Source organism: Cimex lectularius, unplaced genomic scaffold (assembly GCF_000648675.2).
Source record: "Cimex lectularius strain Harlan isolate CLEC.00 unplaced genomic scaffold, Clec_2.1 scaffold50, whole genome shotgun sequence".
NCBI lineage: Eukaryota > Metazoa > Arthropoda > Insecta > Hemiptera > Cimicidae > Cimex > Cimex lectularius.
Genome location: NW_019392716.1, coordinates 703431 through 729521, shown reverse-complemented (window position 1 = coordinate 729521; position 26091 = coordinate 703431). Strand labels below are relative to the sequence as shown.

Here is a 26091-nt window from a genome sequence, read left to right as displayed (position 1 = left end):
GGAAGTGTTTTGGCATGTACAACGTAACCGTTGAAAAATTCAACCACTGAAACCGAGTTTACTAATCGAATTTCCTTACGAACTAGGATCAATGCGCTATAAGCGCAGAAAAGAGGACTCAGCAGTCCTCAATATTTCATATCGCGAATATCTGAATCTTACATAAAAAATCGACTGTAATAACTGTAATTCCACAATCAGATGAAACTAAAAAAAAGAAGAAACTAGAATTAGTATGAAAATATGCAATATGATAATTGTTTTTAAAAATAAATAATTAAGACTAGTACAAATGGTTTTTTGAAATTCAATTTGATTGAATGCCCACAAATGAGAATACACTTACCGCCACATACGCAGATGACACCACCATATAAATAAGTCATCCCTCTTCCACAGAAGCTCACTTATGTTACAAAACCACATATCAACAATTGAAAAATGGAGCAATCTTCGAAAAATAAAGTTTAACCCGTCAAAGTCACAACATATCACCTTTACACTTAGTCGTGAGACTTGTCCTAGGTGATATGCTTATACTTATACAATAAATCTGTTCCTCCGACAAAGTAGACTATTTAGGACTTACATTTGATAGAAGACTAACTTGGAATCTACACACAAAAAAAAAAAAAAAAACCCAGACACTCAATAAAAGATTTAAAATGCTTTATTACCTACTGAACCGACAATCAAAACTACCATTAAAAACAAAACTTTCGACATACACATACCTTCGCCAACGTACTTGGATGTACGGGTGTTAAGGTTATGGATCAGCCAAATATTTCAATATTCAAAGATTACAAAGTTTTCCATCCAAAATTTTAAGATTAATTGCTTCTGGCCCTTTTTACGTAAACAATAACTCACTTCACAGAGATCTTCACATCCATTAAAACACATTACAGACGTTTTTATAGTAACTTAGTAGTAGTAATCACACTAACACACAAATTCGATTCCCCACAATTACCACATAAACGTTTGAAAAGAATATGAATAAGAGACGTCTTAAATGATTAAAATCATTTTATTAATTCACAGCGGCTGCCAATGCGTATCTTTCTCTATAACGCCCGTAATGCCACAAACATAAATTGAAACCCTATCTTTTGGTTGTATATAATAATTGTACAGGTTTAGATACAAATAAATGAAGTAAAAAAAAAATCTTTGAGCTTATTTTGCTGAAACATATAAAAGCTGAGTAGATAAGCTACGAATGCTTGTTGAATAGGGATAAAAATAGGCAAAATACGTGTATTCTCTCTCTTTAATTTATCTTTTCATGTTTAAATTTATAAATAAATATTTATTAGTATATGATTGTTGATTTAGATGAAGTTTATTAAGTTTCTTTTTGTCGGAATTTCAGTGAAATAATAAAGAAGCGATTCTATTTGAAATCTCTTTTCATTAGGGTATCAGATAAAAGTGAAAAAGGGTAAAACTTTTACAAAAAACGGTATTTAAATTATGTAAATTGAATCGGATGAGTTTACTAGATAACTGAGTTAATTAAGCGTGAAACGTTCAAAGAACGGAAAGAATGTGAGAATGGAATGTAATAAACCTTGTTTGAAATAACGTGTCAAAGGGGAAGGTAAGTGAAGCGGGTGCAACCCCCCTCCCCCGACTGGTAAGAATGCTTTTTTTACCCTCGGAAGAATATGTAACTCCATTATTGGAGGAAATGAAACAACACTTGAGAAAAGAGCCGACGCCAATATAAAAGTTAATTGTTATTCGGAGGCCGGGGCCGGTCCGAAACTTGCCGCTCGTCTAAAGGGAAAACCGAGGCTTTCTGCCTTGTGTTTCTTTAGCCCTCGAAAGGGCTTGTTAGCAATCGTCAGGGCAACTCGGCCAACTCGTGAATGTAGTCAAATGAGTTGGGGAAATGTTGCAAAACTTCAACAAGGATAAATCTTTCCTCTTATTCCGTTAAAATACTCGTTTGCTCGCCATTTGTTTTCGACTCCTTGGGAAAAATGTTCTTATCAACATTTTATAACATTTTACTTCATTTATTGCACGTCGTTATATGAAATAATCAATTTTTTCCTGCCTTTAACCATTAAAACGTTCGTTATCTTTAAGTCATAATATAGAAAAAACTCAAACAGTGCACACAATTGGCTAAGAAAAACAACAAAGAATATACTGCTTTATTATTTAAAAAAATATATATTTGCCAGATTTTTATGATCCTGTAAGGTTTAAGTATAAATACATTCTTACCAGGTTCAATAGGGAATAGCCCAATACTTTTATTGTGTAATAGTATTGAATGTTATGTTGATCCCAATTTATCATGCAATAATATTGACTGCTCATAAGAATAAATGTTTTCACAATCAGCAAGGCCTAGTGTTGCAAGGTGGCACCTTCGAACGTTAAGCGGCCCATAGACGATCAATATTATTGCACACAATTTAATTGATCGTGCGTAGACAATATTGAAAGTTTGTGCAATACATTGCATGATTGACGAAAAGTTGAAAATATATTGTACAATCTGGAAAATATTGCACCGTCTGTTGGCATTATTGCGCAATATCAGGCAGTTTGTGAAGTACAAGTAGTAACAAAATATTGCACAAACGTCAATATCGCCTTCAAACTATTCAAGTTCATTGCACAAACAAAATTTTGTACAATATTATTGAACGTTAAGGGGCAACCGTCAAATTATTGTGTAATCTATATTGTACAATAATATTGACCGTCTATGGGCCGCTTAAGACATAGACTAAAAATATTGCGCAATATTAACCCTACACGGTGTAATGAACAAATATGGTGCAATAAAAATTAAACTCGCTCAAACTATTGTTCAATCATTGAGCAAACTTCAATATTAACTCTAAACGGTCGAAAATATTGCGCAATTCATAATATAGTATTGTGCAATATAATTTATCGTCTCAGGCCCGCCGTATGTTCATAGGTTTACGAAAGAACAAGGGATGCTTTGACGAGAACAAAGAACGAGCTAAAAATATTAAATGTGACTAAACAAAGCTTGGGTGAGGTGGCATCTTTCAGATACGTCTTCGCTTCCTTTATTCTGCAAACCCTCCAACCGGTCCTAACACGTCTACCTCTCAGTAACACACAAAATTTCATTTCTTTACTTGTGTACGGATATAATAACATGACAAAACTATGCCTATGCCCTTCCTATGATCATAAGAAACGTGTAAAAAAATGTGATAAAAATCGGATCAGTAGAATTTGAGATTACCACTTACACACAAACCAACTTTCTTTCTTTATAATATTAGGATAGATATATTATTTTATTTATTTTTTTCTTCATAAGGTTGTTTCTCTAAATTTGATATTTGGGTAATTTTTATATGACCGTATGACTGACTGTACCAGAAGATTCTTTATACCCAAAAATATATTCCGCTTGAATTTTTAAATTTTTAAATACATTTTAAGTAAGACATAGAACGCAAACGTCTTATGATGGTATTGACCAGTGACGTAGAAGACAATACAAGCCAATACTGTAGTACAATCAGAACAAAGCCATGATTTCCTGGATAATCAACCCAATTTGACAAGTATCTTGCATAATAGTTGAGCATTATCTCAGAAGAGGAGTTACGAAAAGTTAATAGAATTTTATACGTTGACTTGTTTAACTACATGAACGTTTAATCGTTTATCAGTGTGCTGAATCTATATTAAAATTTCCTACGGGCACGAGGGAAGGCCGAATTGGAGGGCCGTGTAGTTTTTATAAATGCTGTAGATTGATGGCCGGTAAAAACTTTTCCTCGTAACCCACAGTCATATACAAAGATTATGCGATTTCGGTAATGTAAAACCGTCATAAAAGGAAACAAATTGGTGTTAATAAGACCAACGGATTAGCTCAGGGTTTTCATAACATTAGGCGGAAGGGGAGCACCTAATACAACTTTGCCTTCATTTCCTTTTATTTCCCCTTTCCCTACTCGTATCCACGGCTGAATACATATTTCCCACGTATGCGAAACCCCCTTAATCCCAGAATTTAATCTAGCCGGCGAAAAGGAGAGTGGAATTGCGGGCTCCGCTCCGCTGGGAGAGATCGGAGAGGGCGAAACAACTATCCCCCGGATCACACAAGAAAACTTTTCTTTTCCAAAGTTTCTTTTTATGTCAGCGGTCTGACCGTATAGGGAGGTTTTACAGCTTTGTTTTCAACGTGTATATAACTTACCGACTAAAGCGAAGCCCCGCGTAAACAAACCGACTATTTGAATAGGATCGAGGGAAAAGTCTCTTCGACTGCCGATTCGATAAAAACCGCCGGGGGAGTGAAAGCAATGAATCAGAGGAGATTAGGTGATGAATTAACTTGTTTACCTCAAGGGCAGATTTACGGGCGGTTATATAAAAATAAATTTTCCTCTTTTTATCCCGCGCCCCTGGGGATTTGGTGACTTGTGCTGCTCCCTAATCACCCACTAAATTCCTCTTCCGGCCTAATTGCACCCTAATCCAGTTTAATGGATCAAAAAGTGTCAAACATACTGATTCATAAAATGTATACAAATTTGTTATCGTGCTTTACCTCTTAGAAAGTGATTAATGGCGTCGAAACCAAAAAGATGATTACTAATACTTGTAAATGATCAACACCAAAACAGTAAAATTAGCAGTTTAGAATGCAACATGAACACTATCAAAATGACATAATTATAGCAAATACTTGCTAAACATTCAAACGTTTATTTGTACGTTGTTAAATTAACTTGGGCGGAAGCCACCAACTATAGAAAACTACACTTATTCGGTAATTCTTTCCTATTGTTTTTGCTGCCATTGTCAGACAAATTTCAACAGCAATCGAAAAACAAGTAACTTTTTTGAGCGAAAACACAAAACTTTTTATTAACTATATATACTTCAATGGACCAAAACATTTAACCACTTGTTGTTTTCAAGTCTATAGCATGGAACGTATATTTGTAATTTCCTCAAACATATATGTACAATATATTTTCTTCCATGAGAGGCACTTCTATTTTATAGATGAATTAATATAAGGCTATTTGTACACATTTTAGACTACTATAATATAATAAATAAATAAAATTAATAAAAAATATTTTAGACGACGAAAAACCATCATAGTCGGTAATGTTTGTTTGAAGGTTTTATCATTATTTTGTCAAGGAAAAACTCTTTAGAAATTAAATCGGAATTTTTAAATCTTAACATAATAGAAAAATTTTGCATAACTTTTCCGCTATTTCAAGGTCACCGTTATATTTAATAACGTTGACTCTATTTGAAGACTCTTTGTGTAACTGATTATGCCGCTTTTTGATTGCTGACGTTAGTTTGGCAAATGCTGAGGACCTGGTAGTTGTAGGATCTAACGAACAAAGAAACCATTATTTACCAGGCGATTCAGGGCAAGTTTAATTTAAATGAAATTGAGGACGAAATGTGTCAAAAACTCCTCAGAAAAAGCTTTTGACTTAATAATTTTACGAAAAACTAAAATATTACAGTACAGTTAGTTAACCATATATATACTCATTACAACCACATCCAATACCTCGCCTGTTTTACACAATTAATATGGTTTTATTGAAGGAAAGATATATAACTTGCTATATTTCTATTAAAAGAAATCGGAATTCATGAAAACTTGAATGAATTGTAAAATGTAAACTATAAAATAATCTATTTTTCCGATCAACATATATTTTGTAATTCACCCAGACACTGAAGATGACCCGAATAAAGGTCGAAACATCGGCAAAAACAAAGGCTTTAACAAATTATAAAAGAAACGATTATATGTATATTATTATTTTTAATTGATTTGGATTTTTATAGGCTCAAGTGGCAAGCTTTGGCCCAAAAATAAGTGACTTTACCGATACGCGTAAACAAGAACACTATTTTAACACAAATAACGTCGGGCGTTATACAAAATCTCCCTAGTAGCGTGAATTTTCTCCGATAAAATTAGTGAACATTATTCAATTAGGTATTTAAAAAGGACTAAAATATTAAAAACTATCAGAGATGAGGCCAATTAGAAATGCACTGATCATGTTTGATCTGTTGCTATTCATGACCTCAGTACTAAGGCACAAGTCTCAATTTCATGTTTCAAAATTGTGGATAACATATTTGTTACCTATTTCAATTATTAGTTAAATTTTTATAATTCTGGATGAGGGAGAGTTTCCCTCGAAAGCTCAAAAGAAGTACTGAGTGCTTTCTTTTTAATTGGCATAATTTCAGTTGTTTTTTTAATGTTCTCTATTGAGTATGAATGTATAACATACAAAACTAGCAGAAAATAAATGTAATTTTAAAGTTAAATTCAAACTTGATTTTTCACGGATTATTAGTTTTCTATTCACTATTTTATACGTGATCTTTCACAATCCAGACAAGACGACAATTTGCAAGTGAAAAGAGCAGAGTCAGATAAGCCTTATGCTTAACCAAAAATCAACGATTAAAACAGACTCCGAGAAAAGTTATTAAGGTCATTAATCAAAAGTGTGACATTAACGGCTTTTATTCGGACACATTTCCATGTAGTGGAGCGGTTATTTTAATCGGCCGGGTCGAAATAAATCGTGGACTAATTTAAACAGGCCGACTCTACGATGTAGGAGGGCCAGACCTCCTCCTCCCTTCGGAACGGAGAGTGCGAAAGAAAAATTGCCTCCCACCCTTTGAGGTTTATGGCCGTGGGGTTGATAGTAGAGTATAATTAATGTCGAGGCCACTTATCTCTGCGAGTTCTGCCCGCAACCGGTGACACCGACTAATGACGGATTCTTACCCACTCCAGCCTTCCGAGGTATTAGTATTTTAAAGGAAATTATACTTGTAATCCCGTGGGCAACTTTGGGAAGATTGATGTGGTTCAGCCTCCGTGGAGGATCCTGCTTTATTGATTGGCTCCCCCGCAATTGTTTAGCAAAGCCCCCCCCCTTTCCATCCAGCAACTTTACCCTCCAAATTCGAACCCTTATTATAATAAACGATTTCATATCTATAAAACCGAGGGAAGTTATCTCCGTTATAAATCTTCCTACAAAAGACTTAAATGCCGTGCATTAACATGATGTTCATTCACTTGTCTCGCATTTTCTGACATTAGATAGTAAATAAGCAAATAAATTATTTACGTTCAAGATGTTTTTAAAAAGTAAACGAAATTGGTTTTAAACAAACGATGTGAGAGAGCACTGCATCATTTCGAATTTCACATTTAAAACTTCTTGAAATAATCTTGAGATCGTAATAATGATAAAGTTTGTATTCGGAAGTTCAAACCATTCATAAAGTTTAAAGTAAACCACAGTTTGCCGTTATTCAGGACTGAAAATAACCAAAGCCCTTTACATATTGCGATGTTCAAGCAAAATAGAAACAGTGTGAGACTTTACCGTCTACCTGTTTAAAAAACACAGATGGTTTAAATCAACATCTTGATTTGACGTATCTTGACAACTTTTAAGCAAGTTAACCGTCAAATAAGTTACATTTATAAATAATCTATTTATGTTTAGTGGTCTAATTGACGATATTAATTATTTCAATTAATTATTATTTTATGTAAGGTCATGGCTGAGATGATTATAAATAATATTAAATGCTTTTTTATCATACAATTATAAACCCTAAAGCGTAAATAAAATGTAATCATAAATTATACGGAAATCGTGAGATGCGGTCTGGTGTGTGGCAGGATTCAGAAAAAACATTTTCTTTATCGTGCCAACGTTTCGATCTTTATTGAGATCATCTTCAGAGCCTGGGATTTATAAACATTGTTTACATTTAACAAATACATGTAGGATGTGGAAAAAAGTGAATTTATACAATGCAAAAAAATTATTTTCATATTTAATCAAAGTATTTCTACTCACTACGCAGAAAACAAACACTTTGAGTGAGTAGAAATACTTTGATCGAATAAAAAAATATTTTTTTTTGCATTGCATAAATTCACTTTTTACCACATCCTACATGTAATTGTAAAATTTAAACAATGTTTATAAATCCCAGGCACTGAAGATGATATCAATAAAGATCGAAACGTTGGCACGATAAAGAAAATGTTTTTCTGAAACCTACGTCACACCAGACCATCTCACGATTTCCGAATAATCATCGACTAAGGCCTAGTACGCACTGGGATTCTTTGAGTCGACTGTTTGAATCTCCGGAGAGTCGGCTGCGTCTAGCATTGAGTCCGGGCTGACCCGACTCATTGTTGCGATAATCTGGTGTGTTGCGGGCTAGCATTTTCGGACTCTTTTGAATCCCATCCGATGTGGGATTCTTTGACTCAATGTTGAGCAACATTTGCCAGTGCGGACGTGAATCGGAACAACGCTCTTGCTTCATTTGTTTAGTTGACGGTGTAGGGAGTGTTTTCTTGAAGATTTTGACAGTGTCTTGTATAAAGGTTTGCTGTGGAGTACCGAGTTGACATTACAGTTTATCGAATTCATGCACTCTCATCGGTGTTTGTGGAATCGTTCACGGAATACAGAAGTCGGGAATTGAAAAGCCAAACATTGAACGGTTTAGCCCAAAAATTGAGTGTTTCCATCGCCGAAATTGAAAAAAATACACACTTCAAAAGGACAGTTCCGTTTGTTTTGATATCCTGAAGGTGTACATGAGGCTTGTATACGAGTCTCCACTCGCTAGGAACCGGAGAGTGGCAGCTAATCTGTTGGCCGGAGAGATAGATTCCCGAAAGTTGGTATCTTTCTTGGAAATTTGACCGCCAACTTTTATTAAAATGGTTTCGGAATCGGTCGGGGACATCCTCAAAAAATTTCTGAACCCTTCCCCATCATTTAATTTCAAAGTGTCCAAATGATTTTTCCCGTGCTTATTCCCGCAGTGAAATATTTGCCGAACCCACCATATTTTGGGCGGTTTTTGATGCACCTCCGATTGAATTCACTACGTACAATGCAAATAAGTGTAAGGGAAATTTCTGAGAGCTAGTTCCCCCGTCATTTTCGCAGGCACTGATGAATGTGAACTGCGTCTTGGTCTGGACACGGTTCTTTGTCGCGGAGTAGAGTCGGGGCTGCATCGCAACAATGAATCTACGCAGCCCCGACTCTGCCCCGCAACATGAATCGATTCAAAGAATTTCAGTGCGTACTAGGCTTAACGGTCAGTAATCACTACACATGTAATCATAAAATTATAATTCAATCCTAACATAAAATTATAAACCTAACCATCTCACTAGGATGATAATCATGCTGAACATACGATGAGCTTGAGGATTGATTGATAATTATCAAATTCCATCTACCTTTTTCATATTATACAGATATACATGTATAATTCAAGTACTCAGACCTATTCGATTCATAAATATTTTTTCCAAAATATTTGATATTTTATATATTTACAAAACTGTTCCTTGTCCTCCAAATTTATTTACCCAAAATGTCAACCATTCCGTATATGACTGTCCTTTTTGAAACTAAAAAAGACCCAGAATACATAAAAAAAAAACGCGAGTACCACCGATACGCCGGGACGGACTTGTCCACGAGGAAGGATCCCGACAGATTTTCAGCAATAATACAATAAAGGGTTGTGTTCGAATCGTCGGGGCGTGGTAAAAGGATTAGAGCTCCACTTAAGAGGTGTCAGGAGCGTTTAAAACAAGGACAGCTAGCTGAGACAGGCAGTAACTCGGTTACCAGCTCCATCTCCCTCGTCCTTCTCCATCGCTTACCCTTTATAGAGACCCCACCGACGACACGGATTGATAAACTTATTAATTTCATTAAAGACGTGGCCGCTGGGAAATGTCAAGGCAATAACCGTTTTCACAAGTACCCTTTATTTCATAAATTGTTTTATTTGTTCGCACAATTCACTGGTTTGTTCTTGGAATAACCGATGGCAAATATTGTATTACAGGCCATTTTTTCTTACAATTGAAGGGAATGTGAACTAAAACTAATATTGCTGATGTTAAATGTTTATGTTATACAATTTCAATTAAGATTTGTTTAATTTTTTATTTTAAGGTTTTCATCGATGATACATAAAAAAAATAACATAATATTAACTATAGCTTAAAAAACATGGTTTTATGCCCTTAAGGGAGCCTTGATTTTCTTAAAATACTCAAGTTAATCAAAATTTTTACCATTTTTAACTTACATAAAAAAAGCTGCTATTTCGATGGATATGTTTGTTTATAATAACCTACCAATGCTAACCATTTTTTTTTCAATGAATACTAAAACATTTTTATTATAGTAAGTTGATTTGAGCCTAGCCACTTTACCCTTATTTGTGAGAACCCAGGACATATAAGGATGGTAAAAATGGTACGTATCTTTCATAAATAGATTTTCTATAATAAATAACACTAATAATCTGTATCTAGGTATGGACTTGGAGAAAAAATTCAATTGTTTTGGCCGAACTTTAGACCTTTTTAAACTCATCATCAGGACAAAACATCTTACATATGTCTATAAATTGACATAAATTAATTTTTAATATATAGTTTTCAAATTGCTTTGAAGACCGACTCAATCTCAACATTACCAATTTATAGACTTATTTGGCCCTGATAATGATCTTAAAATAAGTCGAAAGCGTGGCACTAACAACTGAAATTGTTGTTTAAGTCTATATCTGTAATCATCTTTATTCACGAAAATTCTTAAACCAGGATAACCATTTTTTTACTGCATGTTTTGTAATTTTGAATGATTTAAGAAAAAATAGTAATATTTTGGAAAGGTGCTGAAAATTCAAGTGCACAGAAGCAGCAAAGTTTCTTTTAAATTGAATCCCTCTATACATTGTAAATAGATCAACATGCATTATAAACATGTATTCAATCTATTTTTTAATTAACCTTCAACTGTGATAGAATCAAACATACATTACATTGCAACTTGCCATAAAAGCAAAAATTATTAAGGTAACTTTATGTTCATTCATGTATAGTCCTTCATATATGACATTGTGTTGATATATAAAACGTTATGTTTAATAAATGCACTCTAATAATTTAGATATATATTGCTGCAGACTACTTGACAAAAGATTATATCTGACGTTACATAATACAACACTATTATACACTATCCAAATTGCCCCAATTTGGACCAACGGACTTGTACTCTACAAGACAGCCAAGCGTTCCCATCTTAACTAAATCCAATCCGTACAATCCCAAATTCTTCGCACAAAATTTATGAGCATAAATTATCATTTGAGGTCCAAAGTGATCTCATGATATCCTAAGTCTCAAACCTGGTCCACTCCCGCTTCACTAAATTTCACCCCGAATGGCAACCCAATAATTCGCAACCAGTCTAGCTCAACCGTTTCTTCCAGTCGTCAAAGAAGCCTGAACCGCAGGTGGGCTCGCGACCGTATGATTGTTTAATTTTGGCAACTCTAAGAACTGCTGTTGTCTTTAATCCAATGGTAATTACGGTCATTTTCACTGATCGGTTGCCGTTCAAATCAATCACATCAGAATTATACATAAAATATTGCATATGTGCATGTATATATCTATATCCTAAAATTTCGCTTGCTGTATCTTGTATGCAGTTGTAAAATAAATAAAAGAAATAGTTAGAACTCGTAAACAAGCATTGTCAGGACATCTAACATTCTCAGGTCCAGTTTTGTAATTAAAATAACTAACATTAATATTATTGAACAGCTAATTTTACTTAGGAAAAGTTCAGAACGTTTTACTAATTGCAGTAATAACCCTAATAATCATAATTAAATTACTATAAAAATATTAGTTTAACAACCATTACGCATAACCGATGAGTCTTGCTGGTTTAGCATCATTGGCGCCGGGAATTCGGGTCGGTAGTTCCAGTGATACAATGGGACAGCTAGGCCTTTTTTTAAGTTCTGGAGTTAAAAAGTTAATTTTAATTAACCACGCTTAATAAACTGTATTTGCATATAAAATAAAGTCCAAATTATTGGAAATATAATAAAAGGTTTACTACGGCGCTCATGAATAAATTATCATAAGATATTATCAAGGCTAAAATTAACAATAATACTTATGTATTTCATGAACATGAAGAAAAGTGACATATATAAAAGAGAATGGTAGAAAATTAAGACGGATTATTTAATTAGCAGTGATTATACACCCTCAAGGGACCGTTTGGAAGGGTCTCTGTTGGTTTTAATTACCGCAATGTAAATAAACAACGTCCGAAATTATCAGCTATGGTGGATAACTCATCGCCAGTGACTCATTACAAATCAGCCGCTAATTTTCAAAGAAGGTTTTTTTGTGTCCTATTCCAAAAACTGAAGTCAAGTTTGGAAAATCAGTGTGTTGAGCTTACTTGAACGCATTCATTTTGTACATATCATCCTATGATATATTAGCAAATCTCTCTATTTTTGCTTAATTTGATTTGTTAGTTAAGCCTGCATAATATGATATAAATCATATAAAATGATGTAAAAGATGTAAAACCTTATTTATAATTAGATAACCAATGAGAAAATCATATATTCTCTACAACAAATACTTGCATAATTTGTTTCACCTTTGACCTTAAGTGAAAAACAGTGTGAAATGCGTTGAACAAAATCACTAATAGAGACAATAAATCTTAATATTTTGATTTCGCAACCTAGGCGAAGGGCTCGTAATGAGATATCACCGGTTTCTTTGTCGCCAGCGACAAAAGGCCATTGTCGGTTGAGGTTCAAAGACAATCCACGGTCGTTAGTATCGCTGCTTTATCAAAACAACCTTTATCAAAAGAGTCATAATTCCCATGAAAACTATATTTTCCATAGCAGTCACTCGATCACTCTAGACATACACCCAGCGGGAGAGGGAGAGGGAGNGAGAGAGAGAGAGAGAGAGAGAGAGAGAGAGAGAGAGAGAGAGAGAGAGAGGAAAAATAAATACGGAAAAGTTCGATACTTAATTTTTGACTATTGACAGATATTTCAGGCTTGCTCTATTGTTTAGTAGTATAGGTTATTGGATCCGTCTTCATTCGTGGGTTTGTTGCTCTATTCAAACGCGTTTAGGCATTGCGCCATCATCAGTGACGAACTGTCAGATAGTTTTGTAATGGCGCCATTTTCAGTTCTAACTGAACAGTTCCTTACTGAAGATGGCGCAATGCCGAAACGCGTTTGGTAGTTTATCGAATTCATGGATCTAATAAGTGACACAGTGTAGGGTCAGCATGAAAGTATTTAATTAATTTTTTCTATTTCCTTCTTTTTTTTTGTTTGTGACAGTTTTATTTCATTTTTTGATTTGATTAAAAGGTATATCTAACACTCTCAATAATAAGAGAAGTGCAAGGAGATTACTTGCTGTCTCATGCGGCATAATTATTGAGTTTTTGTTAATTTCAACTTAATTAAGTATTCTGTGTTTTAAAAAACGTACACAGTCATAATAATCAAAAATTACAAAAATAAAAATGATATTTAAGGTCTTCTAGGAAGTGAAAATTGTAGTGTGTACTTAATAAAACAAGCTTATAAAATGTTAATTATCAACAAAGAACTAAAATGCTTCTAATGCAAGTTGTTAGATAGAAGAATGATCCATTTCGAGGCTGGTTGCCTTATATTAACAGAAATTGGGTTAAGGTAATTCAATACGAAGAAATATTGAGTTTAAAAAAGGATTTAAGTTTTGGTAACGTCAAAAAGTCTTATCACAACGAACAAGATAACGAAATTAACACAAATTCACACACATATATTATGATTATTTTGTTTATTGGAAACTAGCGTTATTTTTCTCTTTACAAAACTGATTTTGATTACATCCTATGACGGTTATGCTTCAAAACCATGAAGATGACTTATGAAAATAGTATATTAAAAAAATCTGTAAATATACTTGTAATAAATATAATTTTATTTTCTTAACCAAGACCTTACACAAAAAGAATAATTAATTGAAAGAAGTAACTTGGCCAATTGACCACTACTAAAACGTAAATGGATTAATATTTAATAAGTAAAAGAAGTATCACTTCACAAATAGCTTCATAAGTCGCTGAGAATCGAATCCTGATTACACGACATTTCAAAATGGCAAAAAGAGGGAAAATTTAAACGATTGTAACGATTGTAGGTTGAGAAGGAGGGTTGGTGACCGAGAGGATCGAAGTCACAATAGCTCAAGTGGTAGAGCAGCGGCGTATTTAGCTGAACGTCGTGGGTTCGAATCCCGCTCGTGACACTGACTTTTTTATCTCAAACAAGACCTAACTTAAAAAGAATAATTAATTGAAAGAAGTAACTTGGTCAATTGACTACTAAAACGTAAATGGATTAATAAATATAATCTATAAAGACTTTAGTAATAATATTTTATTTGTGTTAATTATAGTCTAATTTTAGTCTGATTATATGTTTGCAATGTACGACTTAACTAATTGAAAAAATGATAAAATCAAATATGCTAAAAACTGGGTTAATAGATGTTATGTGATTAATTGGTTTCAGGATCATGTTGAAAACTCCTGTTGCAGTAATAGACGGTTTTGGCCGGAAAGGCCGAGGGAACGTATCGTCGAATAACGTCGCATGCATTATAGTTCATTATGGAAGAGTCACATTACGGGTCGCGGTACGCCATTAGACCATGCTCTGTTTACGGTATTAGTCATCTCTCGGGGTGAAAGGTCGTTTCAGTCGATAACGATCGATAATTAAATGAACAAGAAGAGAGGGAGGACAGTAAATTATTTACAGTAACCCAACCCCTGAGATCGTTAATTAGTAATAACTCCATTATATTCCGCGCGTGGGGTGGGGAAATTTACATTTTTCCACGCACGGTTAATGTGTTCAAACGACTAATGCATGTTTATGAAGTGGAGTCGGTAATAGATTAGATATCGCCCTATTGTTGCTCTACGCGGGGCACACAAGCGCCACGTGAGTACACGAGAGACGAAATTGTGTTTGCCCATGGTAAATATAAACCAAAGTGGCAGAGAAGATGTGAAGGAGGCGGTTGAAGTAGAGGGGCGTATGGCAAACAGCAAGAGAGCGTTAAAATCAACCGTTGATAGTAGAGGGGAAGCCTGCACAATTTGCTACGATTCAACGACGTCAACTTGATTACCGAATGAAGGGACGATTAAACTTACTGATTAATACCGCATTTCTTCTAATTTTTCCACGTTTTCACTCGACATCCGGGTATAAACTTTTGAAAGAGGAGAGTTTTGCAACGTTGCACACTACCGGGATTACCTAAAAACGATCACTCGGCAATGTTGTACCAGGGTTTGATGTAATCTTCAAAATAGTCAGAGTTATTGTGTACAATGTTACCTTACTCCAGTAATTTTGTTTTTGATTTGTTTCCAATTTTTAAGAATTCTCTTCCGATCTGTTATTCACACTTTCACTTAGACAACGTAAATCGTCTACATTTGTATGCTATTTGTAAGAGATCTCTTGGTCACGGCCGTTCCACAGGCTGAGAAAAGATAGGGAATCCTGGTTTAAGAATTGGAGTAAGCAACGAGTCTGTTAATCTTTCATCCGTAGACTTGGGATGGAACGAGTTTCTTTTACATATCATGGTGGTCTTTCATGCAGTGTTCGAGAGTTAAAGAAAGGATTGGTGAGGATACGAAGGACTTTGATCCTAAATGTTTATATTCTGTTCAGTTTAGATTACTTGTTCATACCCCAAAATTCAAGTCCTTAAGTCCAGATAGTGAGCTTATTTGCTAACGCCAATTTACTTTGTTTTCCTAGTAGTCTTTGTTGAAATTCCAAGGGTTTATTTATACTTTAGAGCGGATTCCAATTGTTTGCAGTCGAGATAACCAAGCACACCTAGTCACACATTTCTCACAAAATCTAATATTTGAACCGTATGATGGAAATGATTTATTATATAATATTTCAGATTAGACGTCAAAAGAATTAATAGTGATGAAGCGAAGAATTTGAATATGTTTGGATTAGGTTTACGCTATATTACTTCATAATGCCCCAGAGTTTACAAGCCCAGATTGGTTTTGTACACAAGAAGTTCATTTTCTAACGTTAATTTATTTTGTTATTCTAGTAAATATATTCACAGAACTACATATTAAGACTTTTTAGTTCTTATCTTTTAATAATTCAAGTTAAGTTCTGTCGAGGTAGAAACCGAGGATCTATGTTAATTCTGAAATAGTGATATTTGAGACTATTTTTCCGTGAAATTGTACAAAAGATATTGATCAATGATGTCAATCTTGATAACATTAGGAGCCTTGATAACCTAAAATAATTTTTTATTCGCATCTGGTAATAAGACCAGAATAAATTATTACATAAAGCTGTAACACATAAGTTAGATTTAGGGAAAAAATGCTAGTTTGATAGTCCTTGATCATCTTGCTGAGAAAATTCTCCGTGCTTAGTGCAACTGAAATGACCCAAAACTAATGAATTTTGAGAAACTGGTAACAATAAAGTAAGAATATTTCCTTTTTTTGTAGCAATATAAAACTCTATTTAGTATATTCCGGTGTTATGTATTTTATTTATACGTCGATTCGATGTATTCGACCGATTAGTAACGTTAATTGGATACCGATTTTTCATAAAACCGAGAAGAAAATAGTTTTCACGTTGAATGCCGCCAGTTGAAAGTGTAGTGGCTTTGGCCCGTCGGAAGGGCTGCAAACAGGATAAATGACAGAGAATGACTCAAATTACGAAAAGCAGAGCTAACTTCGTTACAACCCAATTTCCTTTGTCTTAAGATTTAATTTTAATTGCTTTTCACGTGCTCCAGGAAGCTGCAAGGCTAATTAATGAGGTCTTCCTTTTTTTCATCCAAGAAAATTTGTGAACAATTTCTTTACACAATTATACCTAATTTTCACAGTTGCGGAGGCTAGCTGCAGAATTATTACCCACCTCATTAACTCAACCACTTCCAGCATTTGTTCAAAGTCGCCTCCCACAAACACTGTACTCATTCTTTCCAACCTGGTCTCTTCTCGCCTAATAATTTCCCCCTACCTGCTACTAATTTTCAATAGTTAATTGTTTCTTTAAAATTTAGTCAAGAAATGCACAGACATTGAGTGATGAGGTCAGTGTAATTAACCAATTATGCACAGTTTTGTTTATTATAAAATAAACGGAAAAAATGTATTATCACATAAATTTGCTTTTCAAATATATTTATTAAGATATCAAATTTGTATATATCAACATATCAATATCGACATATTTTAAACTAAGCTCTTATGGGTTTAACACGGCTACCAACGTTCATTTCAGTTTAATTGCAGGTATGGCGAGAATTTAAATGTTATTTAATTGGCTGTTCATTGATTAGTAGACAACATGTTTCGATTAATAGGCCCGTCGTTTGTTCCTGTTGTTCATAACGTTTTTTTAAATTATAACAATCGTTTACAACTGAGAGCGCGTTATATGATTTGCCAGAAATGGGAATGTAAAAAATCTACCAAATATATTTTGTTATCGTTTAATTTTGTATAGGAATCCTAATTGTGCTGTAATGTGTGGTGAGTAGTGACCGTTAGTCGATGATTATTAGGAGATGGTGTGACGTCGGTTTTAGAAAAACATTTTCTTTATCGTGCCAACGTTTCGATCTTTATTGAGATCACCTTCAGAGCCTGGGATTTATAAATATTGTTTACATTTTACAATTACATGTAGGATGTGAAAAAAGGGATTTATGCAATGCTAGACAATTTTAGATTAAAAAATGAATTTATACAATGCCAGAAAATTTTAGATTAAATAAAAAATTGAATTTATATTTTTTAAAATCTAAATTTTCTAAAATCTAAAACCTACGTCATACCAGACAGCATCTCAAGATCTCCGAATAATCATTATGCTTTCAGTTAACATAGTTCAGCAAGCGAATGTGTATTAGAATGGTTGATAAGATATGCTACAGTCTTGATAAAACTTTTGTAATAGATTAATCACGTGGCTTCTTTTCAGTTCAAAGAAAAAAAAAATTGTTTCTTAACTTTCCTCAAGACACAGGAAATATGCATAGATTTAATAATATTTGTATGTTTCTTGAAATAACATAGTCAATATTTCAATAGTCAATAAAAAGTGAAAAAGTGCATATATGGAAGAATCTGGTAAGTAAAATTTTTCATTTTTTTCTTTTCAAATTATGTTTTGCAGATGAGAGGGAATAACGGTTATAATATTTTGTTCTAATGATTTGTTGAGAAATATACATATGAATATTAATTAATGGGGGAATTTATAATTGATTGGTTATACACTAATTATAAAAAATGTATATTTAGCTGTTTGGTTATGTAAAGAGCCTATATATTTTTGATTTATTCTTTTACCCTAATCCTAAAAGCCGATGATTCAGGGTGGAAATATTGAAATTTTTACCAAAGGCTCTCCCCAACGTTTAGGGTAACAAATGTTTCAAAGCAAAGCAAGCAAAGAGGGTTGTCGGGAGGGCGGAACTCGTTTTCAACGAACAGTGTCCGACCTGAAACATTTCCCAAGGGTGGACGCTAAAGCCTCTGAAAGGCTTAAGCCCTTGTATTGACAATGGAAAAGGGATGGGCAAACAGGAGAGAGCGGGAGCGAACGCCACCACCTAACACCCGACTCCCTTCCCTTAATTCTATGTAAATTAGAAAAGGAGTAGAGCGATCGTGGCAAATAGTATCACACAGATTTACAAACGTCACCCCACCATGAAAGCCATGTTCATGGGATTTATAAATTTACACATCGCACTGGAGAGGAATTTTAAAATTTGTTTGGACCTTCGCGAATATCGGATTTCATAAGAATTCCTCCTTGGATCTTTCATAAATGTACAAGGAGAATAAAAATTATTCACCCTTCTTCTCGGTTAGACGAAAGGCTTTTTGAATTAATACCCTACAAAATTATTGATAATTATAGCATGATTTTTTACGACTTTCAAATGTTTCAAGAATAATTTTTTATGGGATGATTACAATTTTGATTCAGGTTTCATACGCATTATCTTGGTGTTTGCTTTAATTAGATCTTTTATTGAAGAGGATAACATAAACAAAACATTTTTGATAGAAAATGACTAAATTTAAAAGGAATTGTTATCAGATTCCTTCAATTTATTTTAAATATTTATTTACCTGCCTTATTATTTCTTATTTTTATTAGCAAATTCCCGTATTTAAAAAGGATCACACGTATGATCATTTATGAGCAATGAAAATATTAATTTGTCGGGCTTTAGCTATATTTATGTAAGCATCGTCAATGTTAAAACCTATAAAATATATATTTTTATATTTATACGCAGCAAAAAAGTATAAATTTTGTTTAAATAAAAAATTGTATCTTTTGACCTGAAGTAAAACGTGTTAATAGATTGTCACCTTTTTTAATACAGTACTTGCCTTACAAATCATTAAAACCCTGTTGACTTCTTTGAACGCTGAATTTATTTATAAGTTTAATGAATCTATTTAAAAATAAAAACTTTAGAAATTCCATCTACAACAAATCGAATAAAATGCTAAATTTGAATAATTTACAAGTTCAAGGTTTAATTTTTACTGTATTATTCACAAAGATGTGGAATAATATATGATTCTTTTCGATTAAAAAAAAGTCATGTAGATTAAGGTAAGAAAATATTCTGCGGATCATGTTGAGCAAGGTACTTTCTGCAAAATCTCGAGAAGGCCCAGAATACCTGATAACGTACTGCCTGCTGAAGACAACCGGTTGCCATGGCGGCACAAGAGATGGTAGCATGGATTTATGTTCATGTAAAGGCATCAAAGGTTACGGTTTTCACTTTACAACCAAGTTTGTATTTCCTCACTCAACTTAAGACCTTAGATGTACCTAAATAATCCTGGCCTTTAACTGCGGTCAAACGCGAAACCATTCGAATATATACGCGATATTTCTTCGCGCGATGATCTGTTTTATGGTTCATTTAAATCATGTGATGTAACTATTTATTAATAAATAAAACTACCTTCTAGATTATGTGTATATATAAAATATGGGATTATTTTATAGAATTAATTTGAGCTTTATTTAGTAGTACAGCAAAGAAGACTGCTTTCATCTAGCTAGTTTAGATTAAAAGTTAAGTGTTCATTTCAGAACAAAATTTTTTCAATAATAAATGTGAAATTAATAAGCAAAATAGTGTTAATGGGTATGATATCAAACCTTTAGTTAAGAAAGTCTTTCAGAATTTTACGCACAGTTAAGTATTTAGGTTGTGCGAGAAAAACTAAGGAATGAACTTCAAAGTAAGTCCAGTACGAAAACGTAAAGAATCGTATCTTTCTCTATATTATAAAAAAGAAGAGAATTTTCGTAATTAATTTAAAAATTAATGTCTTCAGCAATTAAATAAATATTTATTTGATCAATATGTGTATTAGACGTTAAGTCGTAATACAAACAAGATTTTGTTTAATTCAAGGTAAAAATTACGCTCGAAGCCTGAACTCGCAATAAATCGAATTTATAAATTATTCATGCCCTGATCAATTTTTGGATTAAGTTTTTAAGATAACAATTGCTCAATCTAAGACAAACAGAATCATCGTATTTATTTCCTCCTTCTTTGCTAAGTTCGCCGGACGGTTGACAGGACTATATTTCTGTTTGTTGGAAAAGTTGTTTTTATGTTTCAGGAAACATATCTACTATTGATACACGATAGTACACATACTGTCGTGTATTGGCTCCTCCGCCACATTGGATTTCGGACAAATTTGATTCTATCATCAAGGTATTTATCCTAGACTATTCAAACTAATTTAAATTAGTTCAGGATCGATTTTAGTTTCGACTGAGTCCAATTTCTGGAAAATCGATAGCGAATTGAAACAACGGTGAATTTTTTAGATGATGATAACCTCTCCTCCATAGTTCCGCAATGTTTGTACCTTTTATGATAAAACCGCTCAAAATATTTTAATTTTGACTTTTTCGTTTTAAAGTAGAAGGATTGAGGTAAAGTTACGTTTTATCCCTGTTTAGACTGACTTAGAAAATAAATACGGACAATAAAAAGTACTATCAAATTCTCTCGTTTCTAGGAGTTTCAATATTTTTTTTACTCAAAAAAGTGTTTATCATTCCAGATAGATAAAACTAAGGAATGTTTACTAATAGAAGAATAGTAGTGTATAAAACTTTGAAGTTCACCAGAGCAATAAATTAAAAGAAAAAACTAACTTTTTAGGAAAGCCGATTTTCTGAAAATGACTTATTGTGACGAATTTTTAATGATATATCGATGTTTTTATAATTATTTATTGTAAATCCAAGGAGGTAGGAAACCTCCAACTTCATTTTGTAGGTTGAATTAGAAAAAAGATTTTGTTCAAGTTTTTTTGTGTGTATGTGACTGACTTTCTTCAACCGCGGTTTGAGTTTTTTTTATACGAGATACTTTAGCGTTGATAGTTTAGATCAAAAGCTTTTCTATTATTTATATATAGATAGTTTATATTATATATTTATATTACATAGTTACGTAATTTGTTATTATGATAAATGTATGTTTGTTAGTGACCTGTTGTTTCATAATTTGTTGAAGTCGTGAGGAGCGGTCAAGATTATTGTTTTTATTTCAAAATGACTACATGATTTGGAAGTGTTAAGAAAGAAAGCAAACTAGGGCAAAAATACAATACAACCTTTAGAAATGATTCTGAGTTTCGGAGTGTAGGAAGAGTGTGCCCAAACCACTACCCCTGCCGGGTGCTAAAATTTCTCAAAAAAGTGTTAATTTGAACATTTTCTACTGCGACCATTCCAAGTTATCAAAATAACCAGCATTAAAATTGGATATTTTTATGTTCGAAAAGAAAATCGATAATTTTTTAATTTTTGAGCAGAGCTTTCATGTGTGATGATGTACCACCGAAAGTTCTTCCGAAAATTACTTTTTTACATAGACCAACTGTACTCTATTTAATAATGATGAAAAGAAGCTAATTTTTCAAAGGGAATTAACAATTGCTGACAAGGTTAGAAGGCCACGAGTCGAGAGTGATTTTGAACGTCTCCACGTCCTCATCAATTAAATATTTAAGAGACTCAGCCTCCCGGAACGGCCGGGCGTCCCACTAAAGTTTATACACCACGGCTTCAGTTACAGCCGAGTGCAAAGGTGGAAAGGGTTTTCGCAGGGGGTGCGGGCTCGGGTGATGGTCTCTCCCATATGGCACGCTTCCTTTCTTCTTTCGCCCATAAGCATTTTATCTCATTGTGCGGGGGGGGGGGCAAAGAGCCGGCATTCAATAGAGCCCCGATTTTATTGGAGACCGTATAAACAAATAGCTACCCTCTTACTCTGTACCGCCCGGTGTCTTTTATGCCCGTTCCAGCCCTGCACTAGACTTAAATATCACTGTCGGATTAACGTCGATCCTCGCTGAAACTGGGGTCGTAAAGCGAGCAGACCGCAGGCGCAAAATGATGAAACTTCTCAAAATATATCGCCTCAAAGTTTGTAAATTTGCCGAGAGTATTTAATAAATTATATGAACCAAGTCGCCCGAAGACAAGGAGCGGGACGATCCAAAAACATTTTTTTTGTTTGACGATTTTAAATGGGACGACCGCGATCGTAAATCACGGACTTGTTTGTCAAAACTTCGGTAAGGACTGAAGTAAATATCGTTTATATCAAGTTGTGACGTCTGATTACATTGCAGATTTGGGCGTTTGGACCGCAGATGTTATTTTGGCGTAGAAGGCCACTCTAACTAGTTTCCAGAAGTTTTCAACTACTATAAATGGGCATTAATGAGAATCGCAGACTTCCAAAAGTGGTCACAAAACTCCAATACTGGCAGAATATTATAGCATTTTCCTAGACATATTTCTTTCTCCATAAAAGTATGATATACGAGAAAACATCGTTTTAGAATTAAAAAGAAAAAACAAGCTAGGTAAACAGGACCCTTACTTAATGAAATCAATGACACTACTAGAATAACACACGGGCACCATATAGCAGGAAAGCGTAGGTGCCCGATATGCAAGGAAAAAATAACGGTCCAGTACCTTTTTAATTGTGAAAGGCTTGACATATTTAAACAATATTTTGGCATATCATCAGACCTGTGCATAATTTTCGGGCACGACAGCGGGCACAATTTTTAAATTTATATAATGTTTGTTTTGTTACAATTATTTTAATTTATTGAAATGAATATAATTTAATAGCCTGAAAGGAAGAGTTTGTTTCGGGTGTTGAGTTTATATAAATTTATTAGAATGTACATAATTTATTAGCGTGAAATGAAGAAGTTGCTTAATAATCCCGCCTCGAGGAATATCGAGAAGTCTGGGGTGAGCGTGTGACGTCCGAAGTAAAAGTAAGTTATTAGCGTGAAATCAAAGGGTTGTTTAACCCCGACCTGAGGAATATCGATTAATCTGGAGGAGTGAATGTGAACAGACTTTTATTTTTGTGTCGGGCGTTCTATTTATGTAAATTTATTGGAAAGAATGTAATTTATTAACTTTCAATTAATTAAGGTTTTTAGTTGAGATAAAAAAGTCAGTATCACGAGCGGGATTCGAACCCACGATCTTCGGCTTGACTTCGATCCTGTCGGACAGCAACTCTCCTTCTCAATCTACGACCGTTTAAATTTTCCCTCTTTTTGCGGAGACCTTTAGTGAAGGTATACTTCATTTTTAAATTCGTGACACTGACTTTTTTTATCTCAACTAAAAACCTTAATTAATTGAAAGATATTAATTGGTCAAGTGGATCACGAAAACTAGTGGATTTAATAAGTAAAAATGAAGTATATCTTCACTAAAGCTCTCCGTGGCCATTTCATTTGTCGCCGAGAATCAAATAGATTACATGACATTTGAAAAATGGCAAAAAGGAGGGAAAGCTCAAAAGGTGGGTTGAGATGAGAAGTTAGTGTCCGAGTGGATCGAGGTCACGATAGCTCAAGTGGTAGAGCAGCGACGTAACTAGCCTAAGGTCGTGGGTTCGAATCCCGCTTGTGACACTGACTTTTTATCTCAATAAAAACCTTAATTAATCGAAAGATATGAATTGGTCAAGCGGTCCACGAAAACTAGTGAATGTAATTTATTAGCGAGAAATGAAGGGGTTGCCTAACCGTGCCCCGAGGAATATCGAGTACTCTGGGGGAGTGAATGTGATTAGATTTCTATGTTTATATGGGCTGATCACGCATATTTTATATTTTGTGTCTATTCTGTTGTTGATAACCTGAGGTACAAACGAGAGGCTAGGATTTTAGGATATCGACTTAGTTTCATATAAAAGCAGAGAATCAATTACCAGGAAAAAATGGAAAACACGCAGAGAGCCGGCGATGACCTCAGCTATTTGCCGGCGCATAAAATATTAAATATATCAATGACAGTAGATATGGATCTTTACAGATTTGCATTTACCTTTCGTAACTACAATGAACCTGTACTAGTCCGTACTGAAAATAAGGTTCTTGTAGGATTATATATTATAAATTTATTTTAATTGCAGTTTTTAAAAATATTTATGACTAGCTAAAATGAGAATAAGGTGCTATTTTGCTAGAGAGTTAACCCCTTTATGTCACCTACGTTGGATTATAAAATATTAATTGGTGATGTTTTCATCTTTTGTTAGAGAATATAGATTATACAGATTATAAACAAATCTTGTTTGGGAAAATTAGTAAGGACAAACGCTAAAAGACATTTACATTTAGCAAGTAGGTTTTAACACTGCGTTAGTTTTTGTACTAAAAGTTTGTTGTCTCATTTTTCACATAAACTCTCCTACGCATAGACTTAACGTTGATAAAAAGCAAAAGAGAAAAAAGTTAAACTTTCCGTTTCTGTGCGAATTTAAAATTTAAAGAGTTGTTATAATAAAACGCTCCACCACCGCTCCATCGTCGCGTTGTTCAATGTTATCTCCCTTTAAAACTGTTCCGACCTTGATTATTTGAACTTTGCAAGGCAGGGACAATTTCGTTCCCAATAAAAAAAATTTTAGGGCTGGAGAAACGGAGGTTATTAATAAAGTTCGGGGTACGTTACTCAGTTTATGACGGGAGGATGAGCTGAAACTGTCCCGTTACACAAGTCCGGCTTTATATCGGGGAAAAAATTGGGTTGTGCGCGCTAAAAGAAGGATTTCCTCGTAAAAAGTTTGATTGCGGAACGAGCCAATATCAAAAGGGAAACATGTGCACTGAATTACTTACTGGCATCGTCTGGCTCCCGTGCAAGCTGTTGATCGCCGCTTGCGCTTCTATGTGAGAACTGAATTTGACAAACGCACAACCTGAAAAAAAAGATGTAAATTATTTAACGACCTTGTCATTTATTTCACACTAGAGTTAAAAAACAATTAGTTTAGAACATTAACAACTGAATGTATCATTTTATCTTAAACGAACTGATGACAAGTAAACATGTTCACATTTATATCTCAGAATTTACAAAAAGCACAACATATCAAGAATTTTAAATAAATAGTATAAATAAATATGTATATTTTGAGAATGTCTGTAATCTCAAAAGAAGAAATCGCATCAACCAAATGTTCTTTTTGGCAAAGATACAACAATCCCAATTTTATGTCCTCTGTTCATAACTCTGTAACTCCCCTTCTTCCATCAAAAGATTGTGTTTATTAAATATTTTTTATTGATTTGAAAGATTTATTCTATCATGTATGCTCTGCAACTGTTCATTAAATTGATTAAATACACTGAAAGACAAAAAACCTTTGCCACACTCCTTTTTTTAGTAAATACTTGCAATCGATACAATTATATATATATATATATAGATTACATTATATATGGATGTGTTATAAAGAACTTGCNCCAAAAAAAAAAAAATATATTATTATATTATATAATTAAAACTTAAGGTTAATTAAACCTTAAAACTAAAGGTTCATCACACTAAAGACCTCAAAAGAAACTATCACAATAATATTATTTATTTAAAACTAAGTAGTGAATCTGTAAGTAAAAAGTAGCCTTATTTGCAAAACCATGGACTGTA

At 33.8% G+C, this 26091-nt stretch overlaps 1 protein-coding gene across 14 annotated transcripts in view; it reads right to left on the bottom strand.

Annotated features, from left to right (window-relative positions):
• LOC106664325 (CUGBP Elav-like family member 4) overlaps positions 1 to 26091 on the bottom strand; it is a 483670-nt gene that overhangs the window by 36507 nt on the left and 421072 nt on the right. For all 14 annotated transcript variants that reach the window (XM_014389950.2, XM_014389955.1, XM_014389949.1 and 11 more), the window contains one exon: positions 25281 to 25360. In XM_014389950.2, coding sequence (XP_014245436.1) covers positions 25281 to 25360 — 80 coding nt within the window. The remainder of the gene's footprint in view (positions 1 to 25280; positions 25361 to 26091) is intronic.